This window comes from Rhea pennata, chromosome Z (genome assembly GCF_028389875.1).
Source record: "Rhea pennata isolate bPtePen1 chromosome Z, bPtePen1.pri, whole genome shotgun sequence".
Taxonomy (NCBI): Eukaryota; Metazoa; Chordata; class Aves; order Rheiformes; family Rheidae; genus Rhea; species Rhea pennata.
In genome coordinates this window covers 81,305,465-81,328,569 of record NC_084702.1, presented here as the reverse complement: position 1 = coordinate 81,328,569, position 23,105 = coordinate 81,305,465, and the positions used below count along the sequence as shown (strand labels likewise).

The 23,105-nt window shown below is 38.5% G+C and overlaps 1 protein-coding gene across 3 annotated transcripts; it reads left to right on the top strand.

The window, feature by feature from the left end:
* Positions 1-1,562: 1,562 nt before the first annotated feature.
* TXNL1 (thioredoxin like 1) lies at positions 1,563-22,623 on the top strand. 3 transcript variants are annotated; one of them, XM_062600069.1, is made up of 9 exons: positions 1,563-1,751; positions 3,578-3,674; positions 4,640-4,813; positions 9,062-9,184; positions 9,558-9,627; positions 10,238-10,410; positions 14,981-15,085; positions 20,581-20,621; positions 22,366-22,623. In XM_062600069.1, the coding sequence occupies exons 1-9, from the start codon at positions 1,654-1,656 to the stop codon at positions 22,367-22,369; spliced, it is 885 nt and encodes a 294-aa protein (XP_062456053.1). In that variant the 5' UTR covers positions 1,563-1,653; the 3' UTR covers positions 22,370-22,623. The 3 variants fall into 3 exon arrangements, with proteins under 3 accessions (XP_062456053.1, XP_062456054.1, XP_062456055.1); XM_062600070.1 differs by lacking the exon at positions 20,581-20,621; XM_062600071.1 differs by lacking the exons at positions 20,581-20,621; positions 22,366-22,623 and adding an exon at positions 19,476-19,579.
* The last annotated feature ends 482 nt before the right edge of the window (positions 22,624-23,105 follow it).

Genomic DNA, 23,105 nt, shown 5'->3' with positions numbered 1-23,105 from the left:
TTTAGGAAAGGAAAAAAATACTTCTGTGTTTTAATGACAGCATTTTCTTGTTGCTAGAATTAATTAAAATAGTGAAATTCAGCTTTACTATATGTTGGCATATAACATGTTATCTAAATAGGGATTGGTATCAAATATATTCCATACCACTACTTCCCTGTAATGGATGGGTAAAGAGAAAGCTTATCAACTCAAAATTTTTATTACTGTTGGATTAGAAAGCAATTTTAATTCAACTCTAGAATATAAAACTACCTACAAATACTGTGATCATGTGGGTATGTTTCTGATATTAAAAGTAATGCTTTATATATATATGCAGATTACATACAGCCATGTGACTCCTGGCAAGTGAGTGTGAATACCCTATCATCCAAGAAGAACAGATGCCTGTCTGGAACAGCAGACTATTTTGCATGCGAATTACTTTCAGCTGGGAGAATAGGGATTTTCCTGTTGTCCTGTGATAACTAAATTTGTAAAGCCTGTGTTGGTCAAAATCATATGGAATTATATCACAATAGAAGTAGGTATTTTTTCCTTGCTTTCATGTTTACAGAAACTGTTTTAAGTTTAACCTACATACTATAAAAGGCCTAGATTTTTTTGAGTTGCAGAAAGCATTTCATTAAATTTTCTTAGAGTGATAATAAGATGTTCAAATATTCAATTTGATTAAAATTTGATTTTGAAATTTAAAATTTGAAAATTATGTTTTGTCTCATCAGTATACACATTGATGAGAAGACTCAGGGGGAAATCTCTCTGTGTAAAATACCTGATGGAGGGAGTAAAGAGGGAACCACTCTTCTCGCTGGTGCCCTGTGACAGGGTAAGAGGCAATGGGCAGACTGAAACACCAGAAAATCTATTTGAACATAAAACACGGGTGGAATGGGCAAAAATGCGGGATCAAAATACGCGAAATTCAAAATACAGGAGACTCAAGTTAAAGCGTTTCACTGTGGGGTGGGGTCGTAGAGGTATCCTGGCACCCCAGTGCGTTTCTTTGCTAGCATTAACAGTCGAGGCAGCTTCACAGCCAACTCTCAGCCAAAGTTTCTCCCAGGAAAAGGCTCTGTGCTTCTCTCCGCTCCCCTGAGCGGCCATGGCCGAGCGGCAGCACCCAGCAAAGCAGGCCCTGCCTTCCTCCGTGCCAGCCTCTACCAGCGGAAGACTCGCGGAACAAAACGTTGCTTATTTCTTATTTCTACTCTGCTGCGAAATGCCCCCTCTACAACACGCGCAGTCCCGCTTCAAAGGCGGAGCAACACCCACCCTCCCCCGCCGCCGCGCGAGGCGCCCAGCGCTTCCCGGCCACAAGAGATGGTGATGGCGGCAGCTCCTCCCTCGCGGGTGCCCCCAACTAAAATGGCCGACAGCCCCCGCGCAGCGGCTCCGCCCGCGACCAACATGGCGCTGGAGGCGCCGGGGCCGGGCGTGACGAGCAGGGAGGGGCGGAGCTTCCTGCGGCTGCGCCCGGCGCTCGGGGCCCGGCAGGCGGCGCGGGGGCGGTGCCGCGCCTGCGCGGCGCGGCGCGGTGCATGCCGGGCGCCGCTGCGCGCCGTGACGGTGCAGATCCGCAGGCCGCCGCCGCGCCCCGGCCCGGCCTCGCCGCTGAGGGGAGCCTGCGCCCGGCGCGGCCCGGCGAGGATGGTGGGCGTCAAGGTGATCGCCAACGACACCGAGTTCCAGCCCGAGCTCAGCGCCGCCGGCTCCCGCCTCGCCGTGGTGAAGTTCACCATGCGCGGGTGAGTGGCGAGGGCCGCGCTGAAGGCGCCGCGAGCTCCGTGCCCGCGGCGGGCCCGTGCGGCCGGAGCGGCGGCTAATGCGCCTTGCTGCCGCTGCCCCCGACCGCGGCTGTGGCGGCCGCCCGGGGCTCGGGCGCGGCAGTGCGCTGCGCTCCCTCCGGGCCCGGTGTTAGACCCTCCTGGCGCGGCGCAGCGGCGGCCGCATCCTGCTCGTGTTCCGTGAGAAGCAGCCGGTGCCTGAATGCCGCTCGGCTGCGTCCCCTTCCCCTTTCGCCCGGGGCGAGCAGACCGCCCTTTCCTCTCCTCTTCGACAGACCATCTGGAAATCTCTGACCTAATCTGGATGAGTTATCGACCCCTTCCCCCCCCCCCCAAAAAAAAAAAAAAAAAAAATCTCGAAAATTCAATTATTAGCAGTGGCTTGCAGAGTTGGTGAGAGCAGCAGCAGTGCTGGGGATTCCTGAGTTGGGACTGCATCTTGCCTTATGGAAGTCCTAGCTACTAGTGTCTTACTCTTTCTTTATTGCCTCATATAAACGTAGAGTTGAACCATTCCCCTTTCAAAGGATGTTTGGAGTCTGAAAGAATTCAGGTGGAGTACTGTGGAAGAGTAAGCAACATGTATTGTGCTCGAGAAGAGAAGACCACTAGGATTAATAGCTGTATCTCCAAATGAGTACAGAGAAGACATTAACGTGTGCATATTTGATGTCTGATTTCTAAGCTGTGTGTTTCTTTTTTTGTTTTTTTGTTGTTGTTTTTTGTGGGTCAAGCTCACACTTAACTGTAGAGATATTGCCTATTTTGCAATTACTAGTAATGCTAGAGCATGTGCACACCAAACTGTTTTGGCTACAGCTAATCCAATATATTAGGTTCCACTTAAAGCAATGCCTTGGTGTTTGCAGCATGTGTCTATAGGTTTGCCTAGTTATGCTGCTGTGGATTAATTTCTTCTCTCAAACAAGAGAATAGAAAGAGTGAATTAAACCTTGTTTGTGCTGTTCTATAGCTATGTATATTGGCAGATTTGCACAGTCAGAACTCTTTGGTTTATATTATACCCATATTATATATTGGAGGGAATTTCTACTTTTTTATAATGTTTTTGTTTTTAACTGCTTCTTCCACAACAAACTAAGTTGTAAAGTTATTCTCTCATCAACATAGGTGCATCTTTGCACTGAAGATAAGTTCATTAACAAATACATATTTTCACCCAAACTGAAAGTTACACTGGCAGAAGTCAGGTCTATACCATAGCCTAGTAAGTATGGTTGTAACTGGTAAACAATTCTAGTAGATGAGTCTTACCATAATAAATCTTTGGTAGGAGCCATAGAATTCTTAATATGTTAGTATTAAATATCTCGAGTCATCTGTAGAGATCTTGCTCTAGTTAATATTTTCACAGGTGCTAACCTGGATTATTAGTATTACTTTTCAGTTGGGAGAGTAATTTGCTGCTTTCAGGAAAACTAGGCAACAGTTTGCCCGCAGCAGTTACTTGTCTTTATTTAGAAGGATTTCCTAGTGAAAGGTGCTAGAGTTAAACACACTAGACAGAAAATGTGAAGTTAGTTTTAATTAACAGGCAAGGGTAAACATGTTACATTGAAACCCTCTAAAGAAACAGGAATTAACACTTTGTTTCTAAATGCTATACTGTATTGTATCACCAGGATTGCTCACCCTCTGTCAGCCAGATAGGAAGGGTATTTTAACATGAACCAAGGATGAGAACATAAACATGCATGTTCTGTTTGGGGCAGGTATTTTTCAAAAAAAAAGGTTGTGTTAACTTAAACTTTGTTTTGTTTTCACAGATGTGGCCCTTGTTTAAGGATAGCCCCAGCTTTCAATGCCCTGAGTAACAAATATCCTCAGGCAACTTTTTTGGAGGTAGATGTACATCAATGCCAGGTTGGTATTCAGAAACATATTTTTAGCTAGGAAATCAGACCTTATAAGAGAGCAGATAATGGAGGAAAAATGTTCAAACAGTATCGTAAGAGACTGTGGCTATTATGAGTTTTGTGAATCATAAAAAGTTGTATTGTAAAAATCTCCAAAATTAGGGTACACACAAAGATGTGAAAAACTACACTTTTATTTTAAAAAGTATTTTTGCAATTACCGTTTTGGTATCTTTCATTTAAATAATGTGCAGACAAGTTAACAGTTGCTCCTGTACATACTATTTAGACATTAAAGTGTGGAAGATAACACAAGTATGAATTAAAAGGTCTACATTAAATTTTTCTAAATAAACTCAGCATCATTATTGATCAAAATGAGAAATTCAATAAACCGATATGATTAGTAAGACTAGATGTCTCTGAAGTATTACACAAAACTATTTTAACATATGACAGTGTTACAAAGTGTCTTGAATTACTACGAATATTACTGATGATAATAGAGAGAAACGAATAAGAGATGGTAACATCATGTCACCACAGGCTGCAACTTCCTGTGTGTGCTTAAATTTGACCTGGGAGAGGGGAGGAGGAATACAGTTGTAAAGAAAAGCTTGTAAATTAAAGTGTTAAATGAAGCAGTCTTCCACTTTGAAACAGATACTGCTTTTAAGAACAAGGAAATATGGTGATTTTTATGAGGTACTAACAAATGCATTGACAAGATGAAGTCCATTCAAGGAATAGCCAAATTTGTAAAGAATTAGGAGAAACTGAAGAATAAACATATTTAAAATTTGTATTTGAGTTACAGCTGTTCATAAAATAGCAAAAATTGTTTGTGACATTTGAGGTGACAAAACTGGATTAACATGTGATACGTACATCCTTATCTAAATGAAGCAAGCTAATGTTTTTGTCTAATATTATTTTGTTAGGTAACACTTGTAACTAATTTATGCATTCTAGGGAACAGCTGCTACCAATAATATATCAGCAACACCAACATTTCTGTTTTTTCGAAACAAAGTGCGAATCGACCAATATCAAGGAGCAGATGCTGTAGGTTTAGAAGAAAAAATTAAACAGCACCTGGAGAATGACCCTGGAAACAACGAAGATACAGATATCCCAAAAGGATATGTATGCATCTCTTCTCTTAAGATTTTTTTTAGGTGTTTGCATAAATTTAACACATGCTTTCTAAACATACTCTGGTCAAACAAATAATGCTGCTTAGGCAACGGTGAAAGTTCTGCAAGGCTTTGGGAAGATCACCTTTCTGGGTTTCCTTTTTCAGACAAAATTCAAAAGTTAGCATGTACATATTGGCAAGTGTTGTTGTAGCATTGTAAAATGTATTAAGAAAAAATCACCAAGCATAGGTTCTTGTGGTTAAAGTAGGGAATTTCATGTTTCGTGAGGAAGTTTCTGCTACAGTTGCTTATTCTGCTTTTCTGTGCCCATTGGGCATCTCTGCCTCAAACGGTTTTTAATTTAAAGTGCAAAGACTTCCGGGGGAAATGGCATTGTGATACGTAACTGTCAAAAACTTTGGAAAATTTTTTTGCTGTGGTTGATTCCTGAGAAATCTTCTCTATTATTTTTGTGGCACTAGGTGGACACATTTTTTTCCCCTTTCTTCTTTCTCCCTACCCTTCCTTTAACCCTCTCCATCTCATCTGTCTCTTAAAACAGTTCCCTTCCTCCTCACCCCCTCAGACAAAAATGAAACCCCAGAAGTTTATTCTCTCTTCTTGATGCCTCTCAATAAAAAGGAAGTAATGGGTGTAGCGTATTGTAACAGTGATAAAAATAAGATATGATTTTGTTTAAGCAAAAAAGAAAATTACTATCTCTTTGCCAAAGGAATTAATCTAAGGGTGTGCTGTTCACAGAGTACTGTTAGATAAATGATACTGTATGATTTTTCTCATGCTTAATTTCTAAACTTTTCGGAAGTGGATGGTAATACAAAATGTTTTTTCAGATTCTTCCTTCTCCGTGAAGAAATTAAGAGAATATAGAATATGAAATGTAATATAAATCCTTGAGAAAGATGTTCCTAGTCTGAATGACATACAAAAATTACTTTTTTTGTTGAATATGAGCTTGCTTTCAAGTTAATACTGAATGCATCTCATTTTTTTTCCTGCTGAGATGATCTAAAACTCACCGATCAGGCGTTCACAGATAATCTAAACTAATTTGTTTTGCCTGTTCTAGAAAATGATTGCTTAGCATTATGATGGGTTCTGATTTCTGTTTGCTTGGTCATCATAAATGTTCGGTGACATCAAGACAAATTCCTGCAGGATTGTACTTGGAGAGACATTTAGCTATCCACTGGAAAAATGAAACTTTTCATCAATGACAGCTTGTCAGGAACTTCTTTTTCTGTTTTGATAAACTAAGGGTTTCTTTTCTTTTGAGATGTTAGTTGCTGATCCCAGTTAGAACACTTAATAAAGCTTTAGTAATTGCTCAGTGTGCAAGAGGGTGATTCCTTTCTCCTTATGTATCATTGCTCGCACTAATAGCAGCGTGAGATTTTTTTTTTTCGCTTAATGTGAAGGTGTTAAATAACCAGTAGAGATATGGATAATTGAAATGCATTTAACCTCATGTGGAAGAAAAGTAAGTTTAAAAAATGCTGACATAAATGTGTAACGTTATGTTAACACATTGATATTTTACCTATATTTTTAACTCTGTAGCTGTATTTTTCAACAGTTTTCTTTGCATTGCTCTACAGAATGATAAAATGGGACCATCTTAAGTGAGGTTGAATACTTTCTACCTCCTAGTTTGGTCAAAAATGACAAATACATTTGTTTCAAGTTTTAAATTGGTCTTAAATTCTAGCTTTCTTATTAGCACTTAGATGAAATTGCTGAATTGTTAGTGAATGAACTACAGGCTGAAAAGTGGGCACTCATAAATGTATGTTTGCAAATTAAATAGTTTTAAATCTTGCATCAAAGTCTTAACTAACTTTAAGGCTTTCTTTTAAAATTTTCTTCTGAACGTTTAAAAGGGCCTTAAAGAAAGAACATTTGTGGATAGATTTTCATGATGGCATAATATGCTCACATCTTCTAATTTAATCAAAACGTTAAAGGGATACTTGAAGTTTTGGCCAAAACTTTAATCATTGAGCAATCTGATTAGAAATATTTGGTGCTCTGAGGAAACTACTTTCACTGTATTCTGCATGTTTTCATGTTAACCTCAAGGCAACAGTGCATTGCAAATCATAAGCATGTCTGACAGCTGTATAACACACACATGTAAATGAGAATTGTAATGTGACAAAACACTTTTCTAGAGCTGTCATCTTAGTGCGTTCTCCAGGAAATCCTTGGTGTAATGTTCCTTCTCAAAATTAGGATGTCTATTGTTCTGACAAATAAAAACAGTTAGCTATATAGTGTATTACATTTCTTCTAGATCATATGTCACAGTTCACTGATGAGCTAGTTGCTGTACAGTAGTATGAACATTACTTTGCATTAGCAAAGATCTAATGTGTTTAACTTAGCTTTGAGGAGTTTCTAAAGAATCCCAAATTATGTTGTTAAATGTGAAACTAGATTCCTCTGGAGGTTAAGTATTCTGAATTCAAAGCTAGTCATATCCTCTCTGGCAAATGCAAGCAGGATACAAATCCAACTGAATCTGTCATTTAAATAAACTGCAAGAGCAGAGGCCACTTCGAACTGCTAGCAGTTCCACTGTTTGTTAAATTATTCCATGGTATGCATTGCACTTCATTTTGTATGTGAACACTGACATTTATAATTAAGGTGAAATTCAGCATGGGAATGTCAAAAGACAAAGGTTCGCTTGTTACTTTTGCAGCCCAAAATGCACTGAAATTTTTTTAAGGAAATGACAAATACATGAGGTTTGAGTGTATCTGTTTCTTTTTCTTTTTTTTTTAATTAAGTTGGTGTTGAGACAAATATCTTTTATTATAACTCAGACTTGTAGTAGATGGCATCTTCCCCATATGAATCAAACCCTGCCTAAATTCAGGACAATATGGAATTCCTGCTAGGCCTGTTTGACAGTCGGTGGTGGTCTGAAATGTTTTATTATATGCTTGATCCAATCCTGACTGCTGCCAGTTACAGTAGAGTATCCTACTCTTGATCAGCTGTGCATTTCTTTTCCTGTCTTACCTTGCATCTACTGGGCAGGAAAGTTGAAAGCTAAGCCTTCATTTGGATGCTAGGGGAGCAGTAAGCGTTACTTTTTGTGCAGAACAACTTAGTTGCTAGAGCTAATGGCAGTGAGGTATAGGAAACAAGCTGTAGGACAGAGAAACTGCAATTCCCTTAGCAGCCTCTGTTTGGATTTAGTTAATTTTCTTTGAGATGTATATTCTTTGGGATCTAATATGTAATGCTGTTAAGAAGGGCTTTTTAGGTCTTTGTACTTAAGAAAGTTCCTTTAGTTCTTATGTTCAAACTATTCCAAGACTCTGCATCCTGATGTTGAGATAATTTGTCTTCAGGCTTTAGGTCTTAAGATGTGAAATACTTGATTTTAGCCCAGCTTATTATGCTTAAGTCAAACTTGGCTTAACTTAGTTGCTAGACTAAAAATTCTGGCATTCTGAAGATTCAGGCTGTTCTGCCTCTGCGGTAACATCACCTTTTAAAGGGTTGAGGCTTTACAGCATGGATAGGGGCCACTTTAACCTGCGAGTACGTATCTGCCATAGCTTTTAGTTGGATGCTTTCTGAAAGAGCTCTACAATAAAGAGTAGTAGTTTATGGTGAATCAAATAGCTGTCTGTCTGAGCTTTTATGCAAATATATGGATAAAGGATTGGGAAACTTAGTTTCATAATGTTAATTGATATGCAGGGCTTGGGTAGGGAGGGAAGTGAAATGAGACTAGCTTTGCATATAGAGCTTAGCAATAGCTATGGTGATTGTATTTCAATTTATTCTACAAAATGAATAGTATATTTTGGGGGAGGCTTATTTCTGGATTTTCTGTTAAATTGATCATAGCTAATCTTAATGTCAATTCATGATGTTGTGGTGTGAGGACATAATGATACTACAGTCTGTTTACCAAAAGTGTATCTGAAAATTCTCCCTTTGCCCAATTTCTTACTCTGGATTTAGTAAACTTTTGTTCCAGGGATGTGGGACTTTGAATACAAGGGAAAAACTTCATTGAGTTATGAGTAGGAAAAAATGTCTGTAGGTTTTGTTTGAAAGGTCTTCTGATACGAACCCTGAGGTTTTCTGTGTTTGTGTTTGATTTTTCTGTTCTTAATATATTAAACGAATTCCATTAGTTAACTTACTAATCCATAGAGAGTTGATGGCACATGTATTATGTGCTCAGCAATATTCTTGTTTTTACTTTCAGATGGATTTAATGCCATTTATCAATAAAGCTGGCTGTGAATGTCTTAATGAAAGTGATGAGCATGGCTTTGATAATTGTTTACGTAAAGATGCTACCTATCTGGAATCAGACTGTGATGAGCAGGTACAGTAGACACTTATCTTAAGTCAGATATTTCAGTGATGGTCTGGTCTACAAGGATATTTTGAAGAATTTGTATCTTTATGGTAATATAAGTAAGAGTGGGAGATGGTAGTAGGATAGAAGTAAAACTTCTGTAGAAACCTTTGAACTTTTGTATATCATTTCCAATTTTCTGTGTCTTCATGTATAAATAAATTCCAAGCAGCATAGCACATACAGATGCTTTAAGGTGAGAGGCTTGTGTGTGTGTGATACAGTGAAAGTAAATAACTGGTTCTGTTTCAAAGCTCAGACTTGTTTCTGATTAACTATTGTGTTATTTGTTTATGAATGAAGAAAACAGTATTTAACAGCAGCTTTTTTTCCTCCACAGTTGCTTATTACTGTAGCTTTTAGTCAACCTGTCAAGCTTTATTCTATGAAACTTCAGGGACCAGATAATGGTGAGTGAAGTGCATCTATTCAATCATATTGTAAATCAAAGCTTTGCATTTGGCTGAAGTTCCTAAAAATGAAACTAGCTAGAACCTTTTGCCCTATGTGAATCCTGCAATAGTTTCCATAAAATTGATGTTATTGGATTGGATAATAATGATTTTGCATTAATATTATGCTGACCTCATACTTTAGTATTTGCTGTGACACAAATATAAATCTTTATTGTATTATTGACTTCCTGCAAGGAGAAACCTATAACTAATTAAAGAGTTAAATGTGAGACCTACTAAAAAGTGCAGCATATGTAGTATGTAGCAAAACTCTACAAAATGTTCAGATGTTACATGACAAAGTTGTTGATTTCAAACTTTTTTTTCATTGGATTTATTTTGTAAACTGTTACATAAATACAAATGAGTAGTACACATGCCAATATTCTACAGTATCCAGGGTGTCACTTTAGGATTGGCAGATTAAGATGCTGAAACTATTGAAGACTTCTAGAGTGGTAGCTAGAGACTTGGGATGTACAAGGGCTTCTCATTTTGAAAACTTACTCAAGTAACTGAATCCCACATGTTGCATTTTTAAATAAACTGATTAATTTTAACACAGGTCAAGGTCCAAAGTACATAAAAATCTTTATTAACCTTCCTCGATCTATGGATTTTGAGGAAGCAGAACGAAGTGAACCAACTCAAGCCCTGGAGCTAACACCAGATGACATTAAAGAAGATGGTATTGTCCAGCTTCGCTATGTAAAATTTCAGAATGTTAACAGTGTAACTGTAAGTAAAACTTCTGTTCTGAGATCTGTGCAGGCTGAAAACTTCATAGGTTTTAAAAACACTCTACATGTTTATTTGATTGCAAACATCCTTAGTTGCTCTCAACTGGCTGCATACTACGTGTTCATGCTAAACATAGATTTGTGGAATTTTGGGGAAGACAAGGCCATGCACATGCAATGTATGTTTTGGCCTATGTAACATGAGGTTTACTTTCATCTCTTTGTGAGCCAGTATGCTATGATTCTATGATTTAACACAGTGTTTTTACTAGCACACCTTCTTGAGAGGCATCTTGTTTATGAAGAGTTCAGGAGTCAAGCGATCCTGTTTTTTCCATAATCTGGGTATTAAAATGCGACAGCTATTTCCCTCTGAATATCAAATGAACTATTTACTATGACTTTAAATTCAGTACCTGGTCACTGTGGGGTTCTTAAAATGCTATAATGAAATTTATTTTGTCTTTTAATGAGTTTTCAAATTCTTTAGTTGTAAGATACTTTTTGCAGTCACATAGTTTTTATGCCTCTTAAATGCAGATGCAATTTCTCCTCTTCTGTTTAAAAAATATGTTCTAGTACAATATGTGCTAGGACTAAATTGATACTGGAATTAATTCATGCTGGTGTTGTCCTGGTACTGCATGAGCCCTATTTCTTCTAATATTATGTTGTCCAATATGACCCCTGACCTCTGTTCTAAGAAAACGCTTTCTATGGTCCAGTTGGACCGCATTTTCGGTCACATGGCCACTTTATATTTAGCATATTTTACTGATAATACTGATAAACCTAAGTAACTCATTTCCAACTCTGTTACATCCATGGAGTTACCTTTGCAATCAAGATAACAACTTTAATCTCCCCCAGATTAAATGGGCATCTGTCAACAGGCTTATATTTCACAAAGCTGTGCTGACAAGCACAAGTTATATATTTGTTCCTTAAGAAAATCCTGTGTCAACTTTATACAGGCTGATGTATAAGCACCAGACAAATGATAATATGATTAAGTAGATGTTATGCTTTTTGGTACTCTTTGGATGTGGATACCACAATAGCACACTCCTAGTTTCCTAGCTATACCTGAATTCTGTGTTTAAGACTTCCTAAAAATGAGAAGTCCGGGCATCTCATCAGCCATCTGGCTTTCCAGTGCAGGTTATGAAGTTTTGCTCACTTAGTGTCCTACAGATAAGTCTTCTGTTTAGTTCCTAATTAACTGGAGGAGATACAATAGTCACATGCAGAAACTATCCTGCTTTTCATCCAAGTATAATCAGAAATATTTATTGAACACTTCCATATCAGTATTGGCAGCTTCATACTCCTCTTATATATATTGCAGCTAAGTTTCTTTTGGTCCTAAGCTAGTTAGCATGTGTGTTTTCAGTTATTTATTTGAAACACCGTATTTCTAATGCATATGGTCTAGGTATGTTTTTTTTTCCATTTTTTTTTTGTGCTTCTCTCCACTACTGCTTCTTCAGTGGTGTTTTTTGCCATCAGCATAGATGTTTATGCTTTTATGCTCTTTGTCTCCTTATTTACTAAACTTTTAATATTGTTACTGAGAGAGAATTTTACTAAACAAATGACAATTCTCTTCAAGCTGGTCATTGACATGCTCTTCTATTTCTTTTTTCTTCAAAAAGTACTTTTTGTGGTTTTCAGTACTTCATCCCTGACCTAGTATAATCCTATTTTTATAGGAAGATACATGGTCTTTCAACTGTAGAGAGAATTCACTTGGAAGAGGAGTGAATGTCTGTACTGCTTTATATCAGCTATCTAGCTAGCTTATCAAACATATTCAAGCATTCAGTGTTGTCACAAAAATATATAAATACAAGGCAAACATGTAGTGATGTATACCCTCAGCATTTGGTCTGTGGCACAGAAAATTTCTAAGACACAAACGACATCTTAGTAGTTATTGCTATTGCTTATGAAATGGCCTTGAGATACATGCTGCCCCTTGCCCACCTGTTGTCATTCCTCTCCTTTTTCTTTTCTCTGCTGCTGACCAAACTACCCACCTTCTTCCTCATTCCTTCTTTCCCCATGCTCACAATAGTATGGAGAGATGCATAAACATCTCATTGCACTTCTGAGTCAAGGTTCCTCACTCCTACTTCTTCATGCAAAAGATTTTTGACTGCTTGCTTTCCTTTCAACAGGAAGGGCTTCCTCAAATACATCAGTAGCCAGAGGAGGACTAGGGAAAATGTGGGCCCAGTACTGAATGAGGCAGGGGCCCTGGTGACAAGGGATACAGAGAAGGCAGAATTACTGAATGCTGCCTTTGCTTCAGTCTTCACTGCTAAGGGCAGCCCTCAAGAATCCCGGAGCCTGCATGTAAGGGAGAAAGTCTGGAGAAAGGAAGACTTTACTTTGGTTGAGGAGGAAAGGATTAGAGACCTTCTGGGCAGGCTACACATCCACAGATCCGTGGGCGCGGATAGGATGCACCCACGGGTATTGAGGGAGCTGGTGGATGTTGTTGCCAGGCTGCTTTACATCATCTTTGAAAAGTCCTGGAGAACTGGAGAGGTGCCTGAGGACTGGAAGAAAGCCAATGTCACTCCAGTCTTCAAAAAGGGCAAGGAGGAGGACACAGGCAACTGTAGCTGCCAACCAGTCAGCCTCACCTCCATCCCTGGAAAGGTGATGGGACAGCTCATTCTGGATGTCACCTCCAAACATATGGAGGAAAAGAAGATGATTAGGAGCAGTCAGCACGTATTCAGCAAGGGGAAATCCTGCTTAACCAATCTTGATAGCCTTCTGTGATGGAATGACTGGCTGGATAGATGAGGGGAGAGCAGTGGACGTTGTGCACCTTGATTTCAGCAAGGCTTTTGACAGTCTCCCATAGCATCCTCCTATACAAGCTCAGGAGGTGTGGGTTAGGCAAGTGGAGAGTGAGGTGGATTGAGAACTGGCTGAAAGGCAGAGCTCAGAGGGTCGTCATCAGTGATGTGGAGTTCAGTTGGAGGCCTGTGGCTAGTGGCATCCCCCAGGGCTCAGTACTGGGTCCCATCCTATTCAACTTCTTCCTCAGTGACCTGGATGAGGGGACAGAGTGCCTCCTCAGCAAGTTTGCTGATGATCCCAAGCTGGGAGGAGTGACTGACACACCGGAGGGCTGTGCTGCCATTCAGAGAGAGCTGGCCAGGCTGGAGGGCTGGGCAGAGAGGAACCTCCTGAGGTTCAACAAGGGCGAGTGCAGGGTCCTGCACCTAGGGAGAAATAACCCTAGGCACCAGTACAAGCTGGTGGCTGCCCTGCTAGAGAGCAGCTCTGCAGAGAAGGACGTGGGAGTGCTGATGGATGACAAGTTGATCATGAGCCAGCAATGTGCCATTGTGGCCAAGAAAGCCAATGGTGTCCTGGGGTGCCTTAGGAAGAGTGTTGCCAGCAGGTCGAGGGAGGTGATCCTGCCCCTCTACTCAGCCCTGGGAGGCCTCACCTCGAGTACTGTGTCCAATTCTCGGCTGCCTAGTCCAAGAGAGACATGGAGCTGCTGGAGAGAGTCCAGCGTAGGGCTACGAAGGTGATCAGAGGGCTGGAGCACCTGCCCTAGGAGGAAAGACTGCAAGAGCTGGGCCTCTTCAGCCTGGGGAGGAGACGACTGAGGGGGGGATCTGATCAATGTGTACAAGTACCTGACGGGAGGGAGTCAAGGGGACGGGGACAAACTCTTCTCAGTTGTCCTGTGTGACAGGACAAGAGGCAATGGGCAGAAATTGAAGCACAGGAAGTTCCGCCTGAAGGTGAGGAGGAATTTCTTCCCTGTGAGAGTGACGGAGCACTGGAGCAGGTTGTGCAGAGAGAGGTTGTGGAGTCTCCTTCTGTGGAGCTCTTCAAGGCCCACCTGGATGCAACCCTGTCTACCATGCTGTAGGTGACCCTGCTTGAGCAGGGAGGTTGGACTAGATGATCTTCAGAGGTCCCTGCCAACCTTACTGATTCTGTGATTTCTCTGCTTGCTAAAGTGTAGTGATTGCTGTGTTAGCTAAGGACTGACCAAATGTGTTTTTAGTTGCTTAATTCATATTTCAAAATAAGTTTGTTTACTTGAAACCTTAAAATAACATCATAGATCTAGTTTTCATACTGAGAAACACAGTTATAAAGCCATTGTAATAAAGTTTATTGATGAGTATTCCTGTGGGCTTCAGCAAACATGCTTAAATCAATATTTATTTGAAATCAGAATGAAATGAATAGTGTCAAAATAGAAATTTTGACAACTTAAATCCATGGTTTCAAGTTTGCTGCATGTGGTCTCAGATTAGAAGTGGAAACTGGGGAAAACTTTTTATATGTATATAAATATGTGTGTGTGTGTGTGTATATATGTTTTAAACTTTGAAAATAGTAGCATCCTGTGTAATCATTTAAAATAAGTGGACAAAAGTGTCTGAAGGGTAACAAGGCCTTTGTAATTGAAAGTGTTATTTGGTTAGTTCAAAGATACTGGGAACCTACTAGATTTTATGTATTAATTGAGGAATGGACTGTTTAATTAAACTTGTGTGTTTATTTATATTTCTTTATTTTAGTTATTTGTCCAATCCAATCATGGTGATGAAGAGACGACAAGAATTACGTACTTCACATTTATTGGAACTCCAGTCCAAGCAACAAATATGAATGACTTCAAGCGAGTGAGTTCTCTTTTTAAAAAACGCTTTTGAATCTTTTTAACCTACTTGAAAATAGACAGACTGAACAAATATGCTTGGCTGTTATTGTAATTCCACAATTTAAAGTAAGGTAGATTTGGCCTCCAGAACAATACATCTTCCTTTATTTTAACGACCTTTTGACTCACTTGCAGGTTCTTTATTCATCAACTTTCTTAAAGTAACTAGTAAGAATATACATATGTGTATATATACATATACATATATATATATGTGTGTGTGTGTGTATATACACACCAAGTACTTGCAGCCTGAAGGTCACTCAAGTTTTATACACTACAGATAAGGCTGTTTTTTAATAGCTTTGAGATTTGTACCTCAGTTTTGAAAATTGTGTTCTGGAGGTGTTCATGAAGTAGAGAAGCAAGCACGCAGACAAAATAGACTTCTTGTGATTTTGGCTGTGATGAAGGATTTTTGTCCATGGTGTAAATTTAAGTAACTTCAGAAATCTGAAAAATACTTGATCACAAGGTATTTTTAAAACACATTTCTCTTCTTGTTTAAGAAGAAATGAAGAAGAGGCAAACAACTTGTTATAGTATAACTTAGACCCACTGGTACCTAACAGTAAGGCTCTCTCAATTCCTCTTGATTTTGAGAATGTGAAATGGGTTTGAAAGTATTGAGACTTTAAAGCTACTTACAGCTTTTTGAAAATTTAATGCAAATATTTTAAAACATACTGCTTTAAAACTTGCCAAGTTACTAGTCCTTTTACAAAAGCAAATACTGCCGTAACACTATCTACTAAGCTACTATATAGACAACATTAACACTGAGAGCATCACAGAACTTATTATACGAAATGCCTAAAAGTTAAAAACACTAACACTTGCCAACATTTCTTGTACCTGAAATTTTTTAACATCCAAACTTGATCTTAGGAATTTCTACATGTAGAACTTTAGTATCTTTTGCAGATCATAGTTCAGTTAGTAGAAGTTAAACAGATGTTATTACCTTTCTCTGAAACCTGAAGAGAGGTCACTGAAAAGTTGCTCTAATGTACTAAAATCATTTGGATATCAGTTTTTGACCTTTTAAATGCAGCACCCAGGTTCACTCAAAACTAGAAATACTCTAATTCATTTACAATATATTTACATGTTTTGATTTTGTTTTATACTGCTTTTTTGTAACTACTTTTGTTACTAGGGAATCTCCCTGTGATGACTTGTGCGGTTGCTATATTAACATCCTGGTATTGTTGGGTTTGGAGGGGGAAACAAGTGCACTCTTTAAACCCAACCTTCTGTTTATCTAACAACATAGTATCTGAACAGTCTTGATTAGGGCACACTTCGTCAAGCAGTTTAAAGTATTCTGGAATGTTATGCGGATTTGAAACTAACGATGAGCCTGTGTGACATTTTTTTCCTATGATATTTTAAGTTGCATGGACAAAGACTTAGTTTGATGGATGTGGTTCTGCTCAGTACTGCCTTAGCCTAAAGCTCTCTGCTGTATAGCAGTCTGAAGTCCAGTCAGTATTTTTGTGGCCAGTAGGTTTAATTCATTCATGCAGTTCCAATTCTATGTCTTTACAGAGTGGTTTGAGTACTTCAGTAGTGTGGGTCTCCAGGCGTCACCATCTGTAGTTTGAGGGACTGTATAAATCTTTCAGTTCTAGATGCAGTGTGGATGTTTGGAAACTGGCTATATAGCCTGATAAATACCATGCCACTTAACAGTTTTGACTTCCTTAAAGTTCACGGGTGAGTGTCTTAGCACCATCAAGGAATGTGCCCTTTTATCTTGTGACCCCATTTAAATGGGAGGGGAGTAGAATAAACCTATGAAGGCTCTATATACCTAGTAACATGGTGCTAACATAGTAATGTTAACATCAGGATGGTAAAGAACTTGTCAGAACTGGTTTAAATAGGAGTGTTGCCTACCTTACTGAGTTAGGAAGTAGCTAATTGTGTCACAATTCAGATACTTTTAAACACTGTGTATAATATTCCTATTTTGCTTCCTGAACATGTAGTTTTAATATTAGGCTGTTAAAATATCATAACAAATGGGATGTTTAGTCTGGCAGAGTTAAAGTGCTCTTAGGAATTTTAACTTTTGTTTCCAATCTTCCAGTGATCCTGTCAGCTATGAAACCTTAGTATAGTGTTGGGCATTAATTATTTCTAGGTCTATAGATTAACTGGGAAACTTTTTTTTTTTTTTTTTTTTTTTTTTTTTAAATCTCCTTCAGTAGTTACCCACACTGTTCCTCACCGCTTTCACCTGTCTCACTGCCTCATATCAGTCTGTCTCTTTACTGTTCCATATTTCTCCTCCAGTTGTGGTAGAAATCATACTACAACATGATTAGTAACATGGGAGAATGGTTTTTTTTCACCCTTGAATTTGACTTTTTGAAAAGTGTTTGTAAGAATCAGTTTATTATCTAATTTGAAGGGTATGAGTTAAGTGAGCAGGAACATGACTTCAGTCATACTCTTATGATTCATCGCATTACAGTTGAATCTATACATATGTAGTTTCAAAGTTAAAAAGTCAATGTATTAGACTACTTCTACTGAGGATCAGGCTAATGTACTTTGCTTCTCAGCTGAGGTGGGACCTTTATTGTGGCAACTCTCAGCTCAACATTTGATTATTAGACACATAGCTGAAGTAGTCTTGTCTTTCAGACAGTCAAGGAAAATTCATATTTGCTTGTGTGGTGCTCTGTTTTACACCATATAGGCTTTAAGAAAAAACACCTTCTCTGGATCGGAATGTAACTTCATGCATTTTAATATAAATGAGCTGTTGTTTCACTCTGGAGTAGGTGGAGTTCTATGGAGTAGGTGAATTCTACGATTCTGTGAAGTTCAGCTTCACATTCAAAGTAATAACAGAAGTGCTAAGCAGGTCTAGTTAAGGTCCTTCTATAGTAGTTCTTTCCTCAAGTTAATTTTTGCAGAATCACAGAAGGGTTGAGATTGGAAGGGACCTCTGGAGATTATCTAGTCCAAGCCCCCTGCTCAAGCAGGGTCACCTAGACCTGTGCACATTGCACAGGATCTTGTCCAGGCAGGATTTGAATGTCTGTAGAGAAGGAGACTCCCCAACCTCTCTGGGCAACCTGCCTCAGTGCTCTGTCACTCTCACAGGGAAAAAGTTTTTCTTCATGTTTGGGCAGAACTTCCTGTGTTTCTGTTTGTGCCCGTTGCCTCTTGTCCTGTTGCTGGGCACCACTGAAGAGAGTCCGGTCCCATCCTCTTGACACCCTCCCTTCAGGAATTTGTAGACATTGATAAGATCCTCTCTGTTTTCTCTTCTCCAGGCTAAAGAGGCCCAGCTCTTGCAGCCTTTCCTCATAGGGGAGATGCTTCAGCCCGTCTAATCGTCTTCATAGCCCTATGCTGGACTCTCTCTAGTACCTCCATGTCTGTCTTGTACTGGGGAGCCCATAATGGGACATAAACATGACATACATGTCGTGTGTGTCATACATGTAGTTTTTAGATTCAGTGAATATGGTTGCAAAAAGCTGCTTTTAACCTTGTTTTATATCCTATATATATTCTGTTCCTTTTACAGCTTGGATTTTGACGTAGAGGGAGGAGGGAAAATTTGGGAATTCCAGTAATATTTCAGTGGCAGAGAAGAGGGGAAACAAAAACAATACCTTACATAGAAGTGACTGCAGTGTCGGTTAAGCATGTAGCATAGTGGGGAGAGACCTAAGATCCTTTGCGCTGTTTAAATAAAGGGGTCCTAAACAGAAGACGACTATTCTGAATTTTCCATTGCCATACATATTAAATATATTCTGAAATGCTTTTGGAAAAACTTGTTTTAAAGGCATGTTTTTTCCTTTAAAAAGGAAGGGGAGTGCTTAACACTAGATATATTTCTATGGTTTTTGGCCACACAATGTCTGGCTTATGATATAACTTATGATATAACTTATAATGCCAATTACTTTACAGTAGTAAACTGCATTTGAGATTTAGTTTTTTTAAGTCAAATTACTATGTTGAGCAGACCACTAAAAGTATTGCATAAAGGCAAAGTTCTGTGGGTTTCCCCCTCCCCCCATTAATCTTAGGTATATTCCTGTTAATTCTGTGGTGAACTTCCAAATGTGCTTTTGTTTGTTTTTAGAAGAGCATGTGAGTCTTAATTGATGTTCGATAAGGTTTCTGTTTTTACTACTTTATTAACAAATAAAACAGATATTGCTCAGTTCTGAGGTGGGGGCACTGATGAATATGAACGGATTATGGGATTTTTGTCCCATCTTGAATGATGACTTTCTACTTAAAACTGCCTATTTGCACTCTGTGTGGCTTTTTTTTTTTTTTTTTTTTTTGTAATGTTTTGTTTGTTTGTTTTTCAGCTTAACTTCCCATCCCTAAAGAACTAAAAATGCAGAAGAAATTAAAAAAGTAATAAGATTGATCTGGTCTCGCACTACCCTCTCCCTTGCTCCCTGTGCTCATCTAGCATCTCTTTCACCCTTTCCACAATCTCAGCACTGATGCAAGAGCCTTCTTCTCAGCACCTTCTGTCATCTGGAACAGCCTTCTCTACCTTCTGACTCATCAATTCATGTTTTTCCAAATCTCACTTTAAACACTTCTCTTTACCTGTCAGTCTTACCAAATTTTTCTGTCCTCTAATATTCCTAACTATACAGTTTAAAGGCATACCATAAAACACTTTGCAAGCTGTTTGCTGTAATTCATTTTTCAGTGTGTATTGAATTTTGTAAAGCTGTTTGAAATGTTTTGTGGAATGCTTTACCAAGAATTGATTTGTTTTTGTTGTTAATATCTTACTAGGTTTTCGCATCCTTCCTTGATTTGATCCTTCAATAGGTAGCATACAGACATCAAAGTACTCTCAATTGTCCCATGAGTAGCACTGGGCACCTCCTCACTGTGGACACAGTGAGGAGTTGGTGAGCCGTTGTGCATAAGTGACTTGTTGAGGTTTCTCCAACAGCACCAAACGTTAGTTGTTTGAGCTTCTTAAAGTTCAGTTTCTTTTTATTTAAAGGGCTATCTGCTCTGGAATGTTCAGTGATAAATGTTTCCAGTCCTGCCATTTGTAACGAACCAATGGGTGGGTTATGGTTTTGGGGGTGGTTTTTTTGTTTGTTTGTTTGTTTTCTGTTTTTTTCATTTTTGCTTGTCGTCTTTTTGTTGTCACTGTCAGGCTGTGTACTGATTTTTGGGAAATTCATTTCCAAAAGCCTGCATCAGAACTTTCTTGTACTTCGTCAAAATTACAAACTGTTATCGATATCTTAGACTATACCAGATGATAGTTCCTTGTGTAAACAGAAGGAAGATGGATCTCTTTCTGAGGAAAGAATAGAGATAACTTTTCAGTTTATGTAGGCATTTTCTGTTTGGGAAGATGCAGCAAGATGATCAGAAAATGAGCTGCTTTAACCTGTGGTGATGAAATATCCATATCAGCGTGATTAATTTTTACAGATAATACACATGGGCGAGTTGTCAATTTCCACCACAGACTGGTACAGCAATACTTTTCATTGGTGTTAAACACTTGCTAACATCTAATCTTTAATGTTGTAGTTGTTTTTGCTTAATCTGAGTCTGAACACAGTTTGCGTTGGAAGCACATGAAGAATAAATATTGCTCCATGCTGAGTTTAACTGTATTTTTTAACTTGATTAATAGAATCTTAATGCAAGTGATTGGACTTCTGATTTTTTTTTCCTTCCTTATGTTATCAAATTGGAATTTTCCTCACCCCTAAGCATCAGATTAAATTTATGCCTTGGTGAAAATGTTGCTGGCCAAGCACCTTAGAGGTGAATGTTGTCTTTGAAAGTGCTTTTCATCAATAGATCTCATTACTTTGCAAAAATGAGAACTGAGATCACTAAAAATAGCTGAACAGTGGAAAACTCTCCCTCCTGAAGTTTGGCAAGAATTGGAAAAAGGGGAAGGATCAGTAAGAATACCTCTAGTAGGTCCATGAGGCTTGCGTAGTTTAGGGTTGTTTCTTTTGGGTGCCTCTCTCACTCTGCCCAAGTCTTTCAGTATTGACTGTATGAATCTTGTGTGGTGTATTGTCACTTAACTGCAAAGGAAATTAATCCTTAATACGTTTTTCCATATGAGTCAATTTGAATACAAGGAATATTTTACTCCTCAGATTTCAGCATTATTATGAGTAGCAATAAGAAATTCTATGTTCCATTAGTGTACATCTTCAAATCTCTTCCTGCTAATTCTGACAACACCTTGTCAGATAGGTAAGTGCTACTCTCTATTTAGATGGAGATGGATTGCAAATCAGTGCCTTGTCCAAGGTCTCTCTTGTAATTCTAAGGCTTAAATTTAAAGACCACCTTTTCAGTTCGGTTTGACTTAAATGGATGTTTTCTATGGTCTCCACAGAATTAAGCCTGAATTTTCTCTGAAATGTGACTAAAATGGCATCACTTTCTGCTCAGTGTCTTGTGTTGAGTTATCTTAATGAAGGGGACTGAATACCCTTCCTTTATGAACTCTATTAACTTTATATTCTAAACCTGCATGGCCACATATAGAGTGATGGAGTTGTATTTGCTGTTGGTTGGCAAGTCTACTCACCAAAGTCTGATGGTAGTGGTGGTCCTTTCTAAAAAGGAAAGTACCAAGCTAACTCTGATTCCAAGTGGAATTCACAAAATTGCAGATTGGAAGGAGCCTTGGTAAGGAGTAATGTTTTGAAATAACAAGGAAAATAAATGGAAAACCAGGTGACTCCTAAATTTGTTTTTAGCCTTGAACTTCATTATCAGGTAAATGTTCTCACTGAGGTACATAGCAAGGGTGTGGTGCCAAGGGAAATTAGTAAACTTAAATTTGAGCAACTAGTGGTTCTCTTCCCATTGTAGTATTTTATGTAGTATATTAAGGTCGGATGTTTGGTATGTAACTTAAATATACGTTTAATAGTGTGGGCTGTTCTGTTGCTGTTACTGTCTCCTAACTCTTCTTGAAGTGAGACTGATGCTTTGCTAGCTGAATTAATGCTGAAGATAGGAGTTCTGTGTGTGTCCCACGTCCCTCTTAAAGTTCTTTAGAGGGATTTACAGCTCCTTTTTTTTTTTTCCTCCTTTTTGCAGGTGCTACAATGCATGCTTTAAATGCATTAATTTAGTTGAAAGTTCTGTAGCTCTTACCTATATCAAGGCTTACTTTACAAAATATTTGGCAAGATGTTTTCAGTTAAACATTCATGATTTTGTTTTTTCTTTTATCAGGTAGTTGGCAAAAAAGGAGAGAGCCACTAGGATGCTAAAGACACTGGAAGGCCTTATTGCAATCAGATGAGATCTTCACTTTTATCTACAACTCCTGGATAATTGCTTGACCATAGCCAGAGACTGTCAGTCTGTTTCAATTAATGCCATTACCAATAAATCATTGCTTTTGTTGAGATGGAGTTTCACTAGTGTGTTTCTGTTGTAATTCTGGTACATGTATTTGTAAATAAAATTCATTACTTTTGCCAATTTAAATTTTGTTATTCTAGTAACTGTGGCTCTTTCATTGTTCCATTTAAACTTCAAAACTAGACTGGCTTATCTTAACAAACAGAAGACATAATGTAGCTTGCATTTGTTTAAGGACTTTAAAATGTCAAATATAAGTAAAACATAGACAGCTTGTTCACAGGCTTTTTAAAAATAAAATTCAGAGCTACTTTGTTATGAGACTGAATGAAATTATGATCATTGTTCCCACAAAATAAAGATAATTCTCAGACAGAAATAACTGCACCCATTCTGGACTCCCTTCCCCCCCCCCCCCCAAAAAAAAAAAAAAAAAAAAAAAAAAAAAGAATAGGATGAGGAAGCATATTTTAACTTTCTATTCCATTAACTTGCAGAATTGTCACAGACAGCATGCTGGTAACAGCTTTTCAGCACTAAGAATTCTTGAGTCTTCTGGATTTCTTTTTTTTTTGTTTAATATCATTAGAAAATATTGATCATCTTTC